At 42.0% G+C, this 12,982-nt stretch overlaps 1 protein-coding gene across 2 annotated transcripts in view; it reads right to left on the minus strand.

Annotated features, from left to right (window-relative positions):
* The window catches only part of FAM13A (family with sequence similarity 13 member A), a 122,566-nt gene that overhangs the window by 40,519 nt on the left and 69,065 nt on the right, over nucleotides 1-12,982 (minus strand). For both annotated transcript variants that reach the window (XM_036382321.2, XM_036382320.2), the window contains 3 exons: nucleotides 4,832-4,876; nucleotides 3,083-3,262; nucleotides 71-257 (listed from right to left, as the gene is read on the minus strand). In XM_036382321.2, coding sequence (XP_036238214.2) covers nucleotides 71-257; nucleotides 3,083-3,262; nucleotides 4,832-4,876 — 412 coding nt within the window. The remainder of the gene's footprint in view (nucleotides 1-70; nucleotides 258-3,082; nucleotides 3,263-4,831; nucleotides 4,877-12,982) is intronic.

Consider the following 12,982-nt stretch of genomic DNA (forward strand, 5'->3'; position numbering starts at 1 on the left):
GCACTGAAATAAAAAAAGAGCTTTTCCCATCCTAGTAACAGACATCAAACAGTGCAGCGTGCTGGCTTACCACAGGACTGTCCTGGTTGTCATTAAGCTCTGAGAGCTTGGTGCTGGATTTCTGCCGCTTTGATTTATTCCTTTCACTAAGGTATCCGGAGCTGGCGTCTTGTAATTTTTCTACATCTTGAGCAGCTAGAATACAATCTTCAAGACTGCTGAATCCAGAGGGAATGTTCTCCTTGTTGACAACTTCCCTAAAAAGAAAAGGGTCATTACAGCAAGAGGTTGCTTAAAACACTCTCTCACTACATTTATGGTAGCAATAGGGAACTACATCATATGGGCTGGTGCAGTTCCAGCAACACCATCTATTCCCTATGAAACCACCATCTCTGGTTCTTCCCAATGCAGCCAAAACCACACACTGTGCAATGCCAAATCCCACTCAGGAGCACAACCCAATTGCATACACCTCAGTTGAAAAAGCTGTAAGGATCCATGTTTGGGATTTAATTCACTTGCCACTAAACCAAACACACAGAAGCCTCCACATGGAAGCTGGACTAGCCCCTGGCTGCCTGTGCAATTTTTATAGAGTATGAACCATATTTTCCTTTGAGACACGAGCTTTTAATTTAGAAAAGTGATTCACAGCTGCGGTCCAGGGTTCTCCTCTGGTGCATGACACTGCATAATTGGCCCTCTTACTCATAACTCTCAAATGCAAGAGCAGGACCGGGTGGTGCTTCAGCCAAATGCTTGATTTCTATTTGGGAATGACACAAAACATAAAAGGGAATGTACCTCTGCAATGCTAACACAACTGCCAGGACAGAGGACTGTTTTGCTGGGTTGGGAAGGGGATGGGACAGCCAGCCCTAAGTCACCACGTGATGCACTTGCTGGGACTCTCTGGGCTTGCAGGGTTTGTGCCTGTTTACCAGAAGCCTGGCATTTGGCTTATCTAGCCCTGCTGGATCCTTCAGCAGGCAGCTTTCCATTTACCACTTGTTAAGTAGTCCTCCCTCTACTTTGCCCAGCAGTGAAGATGCACATACACATCACTACACCATGGGAACAGGAGAAACACAAGGCATCTCATGACCCTGCCAGGGGCTAAAGGCAGCTTGCTTATTACACTTGACACTGAATCTGGAACATTTGCTAACTCTGTGTGGCTGTTTTACACAGTGCTGTGCAACTCCAAAGCCTGCTCTCACGAACAGCAGGAGAACTCCTCTAGACTTGACTGGTGTGATAAGAAACCAGTTACTCTGCAGTATCTGGACAGTGCCAGCACGGCAAGTATTCAGAACAAAAACAAAACTAGAAGGTTCCAGTGACTTTCTAGATGACAGATCTCTAGGTTTTGTTGGTGGAAAAGAGATACAAAGAGGTATGATAAATCTCTGACTAAACTTCTAAGATAACACATTTGCCTTTGTGGAAGTTTTTACAAACCCTTCAGCAGACCAATTACACATCAGAGCCTGTAGATCATGTAATCTTCAAAGCCTGGGAGTTCACCTATGTGATTTTGTGATAAACACTCTTCCTGCCTGTAGTCCCATTTTGTGACATTACAAATCCTCTTGTGATCCATCCATCACAAGGCAAGGAGATGAAGTCACTAACAATCAAAAAAACAACAAAAAAACATTTTGAAAGGAATTCTCAATTTCAGTAATTTACCCAGAGAAATCCCAGCAATCTGACCTAAAGGAACCAGAGAAAACAATTTGGACCACAGCCAGCATTCAAATCTTCCAATGTGCTTTAAATCCTTGGCTCCAGCTTTCTGGACTGAGCCTGAGTGACTGTGTCAGTCATATCTAGAGGCAGCTCTGTAACTCAGAGTTGAAGAAAAGCCCTGCAGTACTATATGCTTCCGAACACGTACACTAGCCAGTCTCTGACCTACTTACCTGAGAAGCCTGTCAGCAGGGCTACTTAACAAGAAAAACTACTTTAGAGCTGCGGCCAGATACTTCGGTGACTTGCAAGAGCCAATTTCCCAGGCCACCTTTACAGTGTATTTTGATTCACTGTGAAAATGGTGGTGTTTTTTTGTTTTTTTTTTTGGTAACTACAGATTTTTTGTACAAGAGCAGCACTGACACATTTTGGGAACTACCACGGATGCAATATTAACGTGAGGTATCGATGGCTATGCACCTGTAGCTTCATATAAGAAGGCACAGATCCAATAAAATTTGGGGAATTCAGCACCCAGGAAACAACAACAGGAGACTAGATGTTCATTTTGGAATCAACTTCAAACCCTAGCAATCCAATACTGCAGTGAGGCATACACATTCCTTACAAGAGCTAGTGCTGTGTTACAGATAAACACAAGAGTTGAACCTGGCCTTGTCTGTGCTACGGTTTCTCAAACACAGCTGTGCCTTGTGTAACAAGTTGGTTAAAGCTGTGGTGGTAATACATCTGTACCACACAATAGATGTCACAACTAGAGAAGTATGAATGGAAAAACAGGTATTATCTTCACTCTTTGACAGACATTTAAGGAAATTCACTACTAAGTCATGCTTAAACTTTGCGTAATAGGGTGGATAAAAAAAAAAATTTTAGATTCTGATTAATCAAAAGGAAGATTTTTCTGATTTCAGACAAACTCCCAAGTCTCCTCACTAAACCCAAACACAAGCTGTGCCTCCACACACAAAAGTGGAACTTAATCTCATTTTTGAAGACATTCTGAATTCAGAAAAGCAGCTGAGCCCAATGTTTTTATCTAAAAAAAGTTAAAGGCAGCAGAGCCAACTGCTTGGGAAATTCCACTAATGCAACAAATACCGTAAGTCACCAATTCCAAATACTGTAATTAAAAACTTGACTGCATAACCCCCCTAGATTTTTATCATGCTCTGCCCCACTCCATGATCTAGCAAACTCTATATTTCCCAGCTCTGACTGATGCAATGGAGCTCTGCACGGGCACTGCAGTCAGGGCAAAGGTCAGTGCCTCTCATAACAGAACGCAGCATTGCCTTGATAAGAAGACATGACTGGGGTAGACTTAAATAGACTTTCCAAAACAAAGAAATCAGGCTCATACATGTCTCTGTTTCTCCGGGCTTCCTCCTGCTCTTTGTGGTGTCGCCTTCTCTGCCTGGCAGACACATTAGAAGAGGCTGAAGACGTCCCGGATTCAGAGTCCTCTGAACTCTGGCCGCCTGAGCCATGAACATCAAAGAGATGCTGCTCCACGGCTGAGCGGATTGTCTTCTCTAAATACCTGTCAAGCCGAAAAATAAGGTCAATTGAGCTCAAAGATTTTGTGGAGCTCCCTCTCTTCAACAATAAATAAAACAAGGGTATCTGTGGGTTATGTTTTCTTAGGATGGCAGCACAAAATGTCCCAGCGCTACGACATATGCAAAGAGCAATGCCGAAATCTTCAGATACCCACTGGTTCAAGTCCCTCGGAATAGCTGAGCCTTCCCAATTATTATTGCTCTTTTTATTTCTAGGGATGTCTGAAATTTCAGTAAAACAACTAATTTTACTTACTGCAACTACAGACATTGGTGCCTGACTTTCATCCTCCACTTAAAAACCCCTGCTGTGACAAAATTGCATTTGATACCGGGCCATGCTGACAGGGGTCACGTCTGTTGTGCAAAACAAGCTCAGTAAGGCAATGGATCACCTGCAAGAAGATGATTCACTTCTGTCTCACAGAGGGATGACAATATGCAGTAGCTCACTGTGAACTCCTCACATACATTGTGACCAAGCATGGGTTTTGTTCTGAGTTCATGCCATTTTTACACATTCTTGGGCCACATTCTTGTGCATCCACAGCCACCCTGACACTGATGTGAGACCACTCTCACACTCAATGGCACTAAGATAGCTTCCACACAAGCCACCACAAGAGAGTCCCTGCAGTTGCATCAGTTAAAGGTGTGGGACTACTTGAACTTTCAACACAAATGAATTTTTGTTTTGGTACTGCCATTCTCTTGTCAGATTCCCTTCCTTCCTTCATCAGAGGAAGCTTTTATGGGAAAAAGATTTTTTTTTTCCAAAGAGATCATACAGAAACATGTTTTTGTATACATCCCCATCCCATCTCTGTTTCTCACAATGCTTTAAGCAGTCACTGAAGAATGGGTTTTTCAAACTTGCATGTCCAAAGTCCATGTATGGCTTCTACTGTTTTTGCCATAATTAAAATATTATTTCAGGATTTGCTGGTGAATTTTCAACTGAGTAGCTACAGTATGGGAATCTGTGCTTGGGCTCATTTCTCCTTTACAAAAGCTGTGCTAAATTGCTGCACTTGAAAGTCAGCTGAGACTGCAGTTCCTGGAGAAGTCAGAAGACCTTAGCAACTGCAAAAGCCCAGATGGTTTAACTAGACAAGTATGTCTGTATTTCACTATTGACAAAGATCAGTTCTGCAAACCCATCAGCCACTGGGGATTCCCAGCTCCAGCAAAGGAGCCAACTCATTTTAGCTCTGCTCCTCCCAGTTACAGCAGTAGGGTCAGGTCATGTCCTCTGCTGGGATGCAATAGGGAGCAAACAAGAGCAAGAAGATGACAGAGAGCAAAAAACTTCTCAAAATACGCATGTTCTGCCTAAGCAAAACATCACAGGCACAGTGAGTAAAGAACCAAGGGCCTGAGAAGTTTTCAGGAGGAAGTGATTTATTATTGTTGTAGATTAATTGCTCTGGGAAACACTGTCTCTTTTTTTGTTTATGTAAGAACAACTCTTAAAGAGAAATCAAAGAATAACCAGCAATACCTTAAAAAGCTCCAAGAAAGATAGCTACAAAATTGTAAAAGACACTTACTCTCCTGTAGCAGGAACGTTGCTACTGACTTGGGATACGTGGGTACTGTACAAAAGAAAAAAAAAAAGAAAAGAAAGGTAGATCTTATTATCAAAATAAGGTCTTAAAACCTCTTGCTCTTTGCAGTGCTAAGATTCAAAGGTCTGAGCTGTCTCAACAACAACTGTGTACATAGGTCACAGGTTTTCCCCTTAAGGAATTTTCACTCCCACTGTGACGTGGCATATTTTGACAAGTCAATATCCTCAACAATTAATTTCCCTGTCATTCCCATGAAATAGGCAAAGGTCTAACAGCAAGTATTTCAACCTCAACATGTTACAGATTTTTTCTTTTCTTGTGGGCTTTCTGCTGATGATGTTTTATCCTCATGACAGCAGTCTTTGTCTTTGGAAGCTGACTTGAAAATGTATACACTTAATATTTAACTGCTCTCTCTGTTTAACTATTCTCTCTTTAAACATACTCAAATAACATATTCATATTCTTTGCTTCACATTTTAAAAAATAAAATCTATGCATGCTTCTCTGGTTTTTACCTCAGTCTGTTATCAGGCTCAGGAAGAGCTGACACAAGTGTAGATGTTATCACTTGCTGTTCAGAGCCCTTCTGAACAAGCTGACCTGGCACAGGTGTCACTGCTTTCCTCCCTCTGCCAAGCTGAGTCCCATCCTGCCCCTTCTTCATCCACTGACTCAGCTGACTCAGCCTTGCAGATAAGGTGGCACTGCCTTTTCATCCTTCCTGCGACCTCCCTTAAGTCAAATAAACTACAGGCCTAGGGGTTTCATTTCAAATTATCCCCACATCAGCAGAGTACAGCTGGCTGATAAATCCCAGTAAAATGTGGTCAGGGTACAAAAGCCAAGCTGGATGTAAGACGTTCTTCCTGCCAAAATAGCCACTCATTGTTTCAGTCTTCACCAGTTTCTCTCAAATAATTTCATTGCAGAACCATCAACAGCTGATTTGCCTTTGCTACCCAAAGGTTTCCTCTCTGCTTCCCCTGAATACTTTGCACTTCACTGTATGGGGCTGGAGCCAGCTTAGAAACTGCAGCTCTCTCTCAGATAACCACTCTGTGGCTTTACTGGGTTTGAATGTCACTTGGGTAGAAGGCAGGCAACAGAGGAAGAGAAGGATAAATGAGGGGTCACTACAGCTATTTTAACAAAACCCACAACCGGTGTGACTCCTCCCCACGAACACCCAGCTGCAAATTACACTTGCAGCGTGCTTCAGGCTGAGCTGGTGTGCTCACCTGGCTCTAACCACACACACATCCTTGCCAGTCCCAGCCTCACTCAGTGCCACTCTCCAGTCCCAGCACAGGTCACTGGAGTGGTGGCACACCAGGAGAGCAGCCATGGACTTGCCAGTATGTTCCACATTACCTGAGCAGGACCTGAGCAGTTATGCCATGCAGATAATTTCATGAAGACATGCAAACAACTATTACTGTACCTATTATTACAGATAAAATACCTGCATACAGGAAACAAAATTTGCAAGATCACACTCTCCCACATCTAACATCTTGACTATCAACTACAGGATGGCATTGGAATTTGAAGTGCACATTTCAAGCTCCCTACTTGCTTTCTGGTTTGCTTATAGGAACTATGTGGCCTCTTCCCAGCCCAAAACTAATTTTTAAGACCTGGATGTTAATATATCTCCCACAGAGACAAATTAACAAGTAAGGTGCTATCGTGCTAATGTGGGCTAACCCACATTGTAAGACACAATTCATGTGCTTGCTACAGCTCCTACACCCATGGGAGTAAATTAAGGCTGTATCACCTTTTAATAGTATTATTACATGCAAGCCAAACTGAGTGAGGCTGTCTTTCATATCATACTTTTCTTCTCTGTTTTCATGCCAGGAAAGTGATACTGGAGAGGAAGAAAGGATTGTTTGGATTTTAGCTTTTTAAAACATCCCTAGGATATAGATTTATTTATTTCTACCAATACAATTTTTTTCTAACACCCAGTACATTCTAATTCACTGTGTGCTTTTGTTAGTTAGTTAGTTAACTATTTAGTTAACTGTGTACTTTATTAACACCAATTCAGTTTTAAGTATATTAACCTGACTAGTTTTAATGATGCATAACAATTAATTTCCTGTATCTAGAAAAACCCTATTCAGGCAATATAGGTTCTGTAAGAAAGAGAGTAACATGGTGATTTTCAAACTACTGACAAATAACAAGGAAGTATATATCCCATACATGCCAGCTGAGTGATGACTACAAAACTAAGCTCTGATATTCTGATTTTATTGTACTGAATCCAAGTTTATCCTTAGCTCTGTGCTAAGTTAATGCTCTTTTATTAGCCCCCTCTCAGTAAGACAGAGATTTTAAATCAGAGTTTTTCTAGATACACTAGCTTCCTTTTAATTCCACAGTTGGTAACTTTCTTGGCCGTTTCATTTTGCAACTTAATTTGAATGTGTTACTAAATTGCTTTACTTACTCTCCACCAACCTTTCTTACACCGAAGAACTTCCCATCCAAAACAAACGGTGGAGGAGAGAGAGTTACACAGTGGTTTTAGGACCCGAGCCTTCTGCAGGACAGAACAGGCAGTGCAAGAGCACGTTGGCAAACGCAGGCAAAGGCACCACCCTGGAAGGATTGCAGAGCCCAGACAAGCAGGCAGGGTGTATCCTGCGGGGTTTTCCAAACTTCTTGGGTGGCAGAAGCCGCTCTGCTGTTGGATTTCTGGGGAGCAGGCTGGGTGAGCCATGCCTGAAGAGCCCTCTTGGCTCTTGTGCCTGCCTGTGCAGGCAGTGCCCTGCTCAGCAAATCATGCGGACAATGGAACTCCTGCCCTGCTCCAGTTCATTATTTTTTTTATTTTCTCCTCACATCTGCTCCATTTCACTGATACATACAGTCAATTATCTCAACAGATTATCTTTATTAGATTATGCAGCTGCTGTTGCAGAGCATGCTGAGAAATAGAAATCTCATAGAAATTACAGGTTCTCCTCAGGTGACTGAAGGCAGCAGGACAGCTTCCCAGTGTTGGGGGACTTTTACTTTCAGAAAGCCAGCCAGAAAACCTGCATAAAGGCACACAGCTGTTTAGAGTGCCATGAACTTTTGAACTGATTTCTTATGACCCTCATGCTTTTCATTCTGGGAAGTCTGACCTCTAGCACTTCCTAGTTTTGTCTAAGTTGTTTACCCAAGTCTTTTGCTCACTTTCAGAGGTGCTCTATCAGCCCTAGATAATGTCTTACTTCACACGTAAGGCAAACTCTTACTGCATGGCCTCCTTTTTTCTGTTTCAGCCTCAAGGACAAGAAGGTGCTATCTTCCACCACCATTAAATCTCACCTGCACCTCCTAACTAGTCCTCCCTAAGTTTAAAAGATGTGCACCAGAGTGAGAATTCTCTCATGTAATGCCTGCAGCTTGTCTGGTCTGTGTTGGGCATCCTGTGATAGCAGATGTTGGATATCAATGAGTTGGATATTCTCCTGATTTCTTTCATTCATGCCACAATTGAGCAAAATATCTTAGCATCTAGACAAAAACAGCAACAAAAAAACATCCAACAGAGCAAACTAGGAAACTGACATACTGGCACAGTGTTTTCCCAGACTGGGTTTTAATTTATGAAGTCATTTAATTAATTCTTGATAATACTTAATGGCCTAATTCATAAGCTATACTTGCAGTCTGGTATTAAAGTCACCTGTTGCTGACATGTTACAGTCCATCTGCTTTATTCAGGAAGCAAAGGTGGCTTTTGTTCTTGTTTTTGCTTTTTTAAAAGCTGAGTGCAACAGTAAGAAAGCTTTGATAGATGCAAAAACTTTTTTACCATTTTGCTATTCCAGCAAGGTTGAGGATATTTAAATGGCTTTGCCATAACAGATGGGAAATTCCTGAAGTCCTGAACATAGTATTTCAATCCCTGATCTAGGAAGTTCCTATTCATAGGTATTTATATGGTCTAAATGCTATCCACTCTCCACACTGTGACATGCAATACTGCAAACTCATGTGGGATCCATTTCAAGGCAACTACTTTATTTGACACACTTTCACCAAAGAGAAGTGTTGTGATGGCTTACAAAATATGAAAATAATGAGTTTAAAAACAAAAGGGGTGTGCTCTTAGTTACAGGGATGTCCCACCACACAGAGGACATGCTTTCATTATTTTCTCAGCACCTTCACTTTCACAAACTCAGATCAAATTATCCCTCCTTTAAACGGGTAAATTATTTTTTTACACTACTTTGTAACTACACAGAGAACTAACCCAACTAAAAGCAACTTTATTCAGGATTCCTAATGTTTTTCACTTGCACCTCCTTTATGACAGATGCACACTGACACCTACTGCTTGGAGCAGAGACAACCCTGCAGGGGATTCATAGAGGCCCCGTGATTCAGCTTGGTGAATTTGCATGGCTGTGTCAGTGCAGGCTCCCCTGCAGAGCAGGGAAATAATCCCCAGGGAGCCTCAGACCCGCATGGCAGCCAGGCACCCAGAGCAGGGACACCCAGTGGCCTGGTGGTTACTTTCAGCCAGTGCAGGTGTGATGGACATGAACAGGCACCACATTTGTGATGGAGCCCAGCACTCCTGTGCACTTAGGATCTCTTATGGCACATCCCATGCAGGGAGAAGTGTTCAGTGTGAAGGTGGCCAAGCAAACTTTTGAGCAGGTGTGAAATCCAGAGCAAAGTTTTCCAGTTTCTTCAGGAAACTGACCTGAGAACAAACAGCATTTAAACACCTTACCCAATAAACTTCAGGGTAAGAATACCTGACCTGCATTATTTAAAGAGTTGTCTCAAATAAAAAGTGTTAAAAGGAGAAACAGCCAGTTGTACTGAATAATGCCTGCAGGAGTACTTCTAGGAAAAGAACCAGGCAAAACTGTCCAATGCCTTGCCCAGCACTCATGGGTATTTAATGCAATCTTTGGCTCTGCTTGTGATGTCAGGTCTCATTGTAATTTAATGCTCTGAATGTTAACAAGGAAGCTCCACACTACAAAGCTTTTGCTTTTCTCCCCTGTGACATCACTCTGGCTTATCTCAGGACAGGGAGCTGCCCTGAAAGCATCTATACATGATTAATATCACATCTAAGGCACACAGGGCAGCACAAAGCATACCTGAAGATTCCCTGTCTTCTGAGAACTCACTGCACACGTAGAGTGGAATTGTGCTACAGGGACTTGCTGCTTCATTACCTGAAACTGCTGAGTGTTTCTCAGTACTGATTACTCAAACATCCTGCAGCTGGTATTCAGAGTTTCACAAAGGAATTATACAAGGAGCACTTTTTAACAATGTCAACTCCCTTTACCACAAGGTTTTGTTATTACAGAAGGTTTTGGAACGTAAATGCCCTTCAGGCATGACTCCCTGGAACAATCCATCACCTAGCAAGGTTTTCCTCTTCTTGTAACACTATAGAAATCTCCTTGCCTGGTACTGAGCACAGCTGAGCAACAAATTATCTAATCAAGGACTACAGAGAGGGAGAAGATGACTCTGGTCAGCAATAGGTGAATGGATTTGAACCCCAGGTCTCCCAAACTGGTCAAGCTGACACCATCCTTATAATGCCCAATGAGAGAGGGCTCCAGCTATGAAATTAATAATTTTCTGCCCAAATAGATTAATAAACTATTTGTGCATATCCTCTCTTGCATCAGTATCATTACTAATATAAACATACTCCCATCTCTGTCTAAAACTCAGGGGGAATATGTGTGCTCTGGTTAATTTCTTACAGTAGCTAGGATCTCCATGCTCTTTTCTCCATCTTGCAACAGTCTTCCCATTTCTTTAATCATCTTCACAAACCTAAAGCTACTGGAACAGGAGTGACTTGAAAGTGTTTAAAGCTCACCTGTCTCTTGTACAAGGGTATCTAAACTTCTAAGTGTACTGAAAATACTTCCTTTATATATCCACTGTCATGTGATTACTTCAACTTAAGTATTTTTATCCATACTTCCCTTTCATCCCTCCATGAACAACTATGTTCACATCTTTTTTTTTTCCCTGGCATTTCCAAATGTGAGGAACTCCCCTTTCAGGGCAAAGATTTTCATTATTAGACCTCAGGTACATGACTTTATTATTTATGTTATTATTTCTTTTAGTATATATCTTAAATTTGATGCTTATCTTTATAAATATATTTAAAAGTAACTTATATATATATATGACAGGGAGATATTTTATAAATATATCTCTATATCTCACTCTGTATAATATTTCACTGTCACATTTTTTCTCCCAGAAGACACTGCCAACCCATTCACCCTCCTAAATTTCTGCTATAAGCTCAATTCATGAACATGATTTAACTTTATTATGCTAGTGGCTATCAAGGAAAAGAAGTTCATGGCACTAAAGGATCTCCAGCAGCAATCCCCTTCCTCTCCTACGAGCAGTATCTACACATCTCACCTCCTCCCTACCCATCTTGATGTTCTTGTACTCATGCCCACTTTTTCCATATAGATGGCATGATATAAAACATTTTGCTGACATCAGACAGATGAGGTCTTTCTTTTTCCTTTTCTTCCTCTCTCTGGAAAGTCTTTGAAAAAAATAACATGGTTGTACTGGTGTTACCACTCTTTACAAACCCATGTCACATTTTGTCTCATTTACTGCTTACTCTCATACTGCCACAGACTTTATTCCCTTACAAAGTAGCAGTGGTGATAAAGTCTTGACTTACCCAATGTTGAAAGAAAAGAAAAACAACCAATCGGTGTCATTTTAAGAAACAGTATATTTACTGGTGGTGTTCTGACAGCTCTGACTTAAAAGTTAAGGCCTTTGGTATTTGTCTTATAGTTAAAAACATCAACCAAGGAAACATCTCGATTGTTAGCTGACATAGTACAGCACTGAATTATCAAGCCTGATTTGATTCTACTAAAACTGACTGATGGAGGGTGTGCTGGTTTTGGCTGGGGTAGAGTTCATTTTCTTCCCAGTGGCTGGTATGTGGCTGTGTTTAGGATTTGTGCTGAACACAGGGTTGATAATACAGAGATGTTTGTGTTATTGCTGAGCAGGACTTACACACAGGCAAGGCCTTTTCTGGTTTTTGTACTGGCAGGGAATTTAGGGGTGCATGGGAGGGTGGGAGGAGACAGAGCCAGGCCAGGTGACCCAAACTGACCAAAGGGATATTCCAGACTGTGTGACATCATGCTCAGTGTGTAGAGTGGGGGGAAAAACGAGGAAGGGAATGTTTCAGTGATGGCATCTGCCTTCCCAAGTAACCATTACATGTGACGGGGCCTTGCTCTCTGGAGATGGCTGAACACCTGCCTGCCCAGGGGAAGCACTGAATGAATTCTTTGTTCTGCTTTGCTTGTGTGCATGGCCCTTTCCTATTAACCTATCTTTATCTCAACCCACAACTTTTCCAGCTCTTACCATTCCAGTTTTCTACCAAATCCTGCTGGTGGGGGAGTGAGCAAAGCAGCTGGTTGCTGGCTGGGGTTAAACCATGACAGAGGGACACAATGTTCCTTCCGTCTGGCAAGAGCCAAGTATTATGCAGTGTTTGGAAGCTAAAGAGCTCTTGTTCCCACTTACTTAACTTGTTGTATAATTATCTATATGGAATTACTGCATTCACACTGCAGTGACCGCCCTGTGCCCAAATATTCATGATTCACTTGAAGGATTACTTGAGCAGTATTTCAAGCTATGTAAGTGTGGCTGGTAGTAATAGAAATAGATTTGACCATCAAACAGCTAAAGCAGACAGTCTTCCCTTCCTCGCCCATGGTGTGAAATGCAATTCCTACATATGTCATGCACAGCCTCTGGGGCAACAAGCTGAACTTTCAAAGTTACACAGAAAAAACTGGCCACCCACTCAAGTTCTCAGTTGTTGAAGCACCAGGAATCACCCAGCCACCACCAGCTCTCCTGCCAAATTAACTGCACTTGGCAACTGACCTCAGGATTTCCGATGTGTTACAAACAGAAGCAAGACTTACAAGCTGTTCCCTTTATTTACAAGTAACTGTATCCCAGCAATGCTACAAAAGACACGGGCTTGGCAAGAAGCCTGTGTATCAAGGTGCAAGGCTCCCTCTCTGCTCCCACCAGCCATTTCTTCACTCCCCA

The sequence above is a fragment of the Molothrus ater genome, chromosome 4 (genome assembly GCF_012460135.2).
Source record: "Molothrus ater isolate BHLD 08-10-18 breed brown headed cowbird chromosome 4, BPBGC_Mater_1.1, whole genome shotgun sequence".
Taxonomy (NCBI): domain Eukaryota; kingdom Metazoa; phylum Chordata; class Aves; order Passeriformes; family Icteridae; genus Molothrus; species Molothrus ater.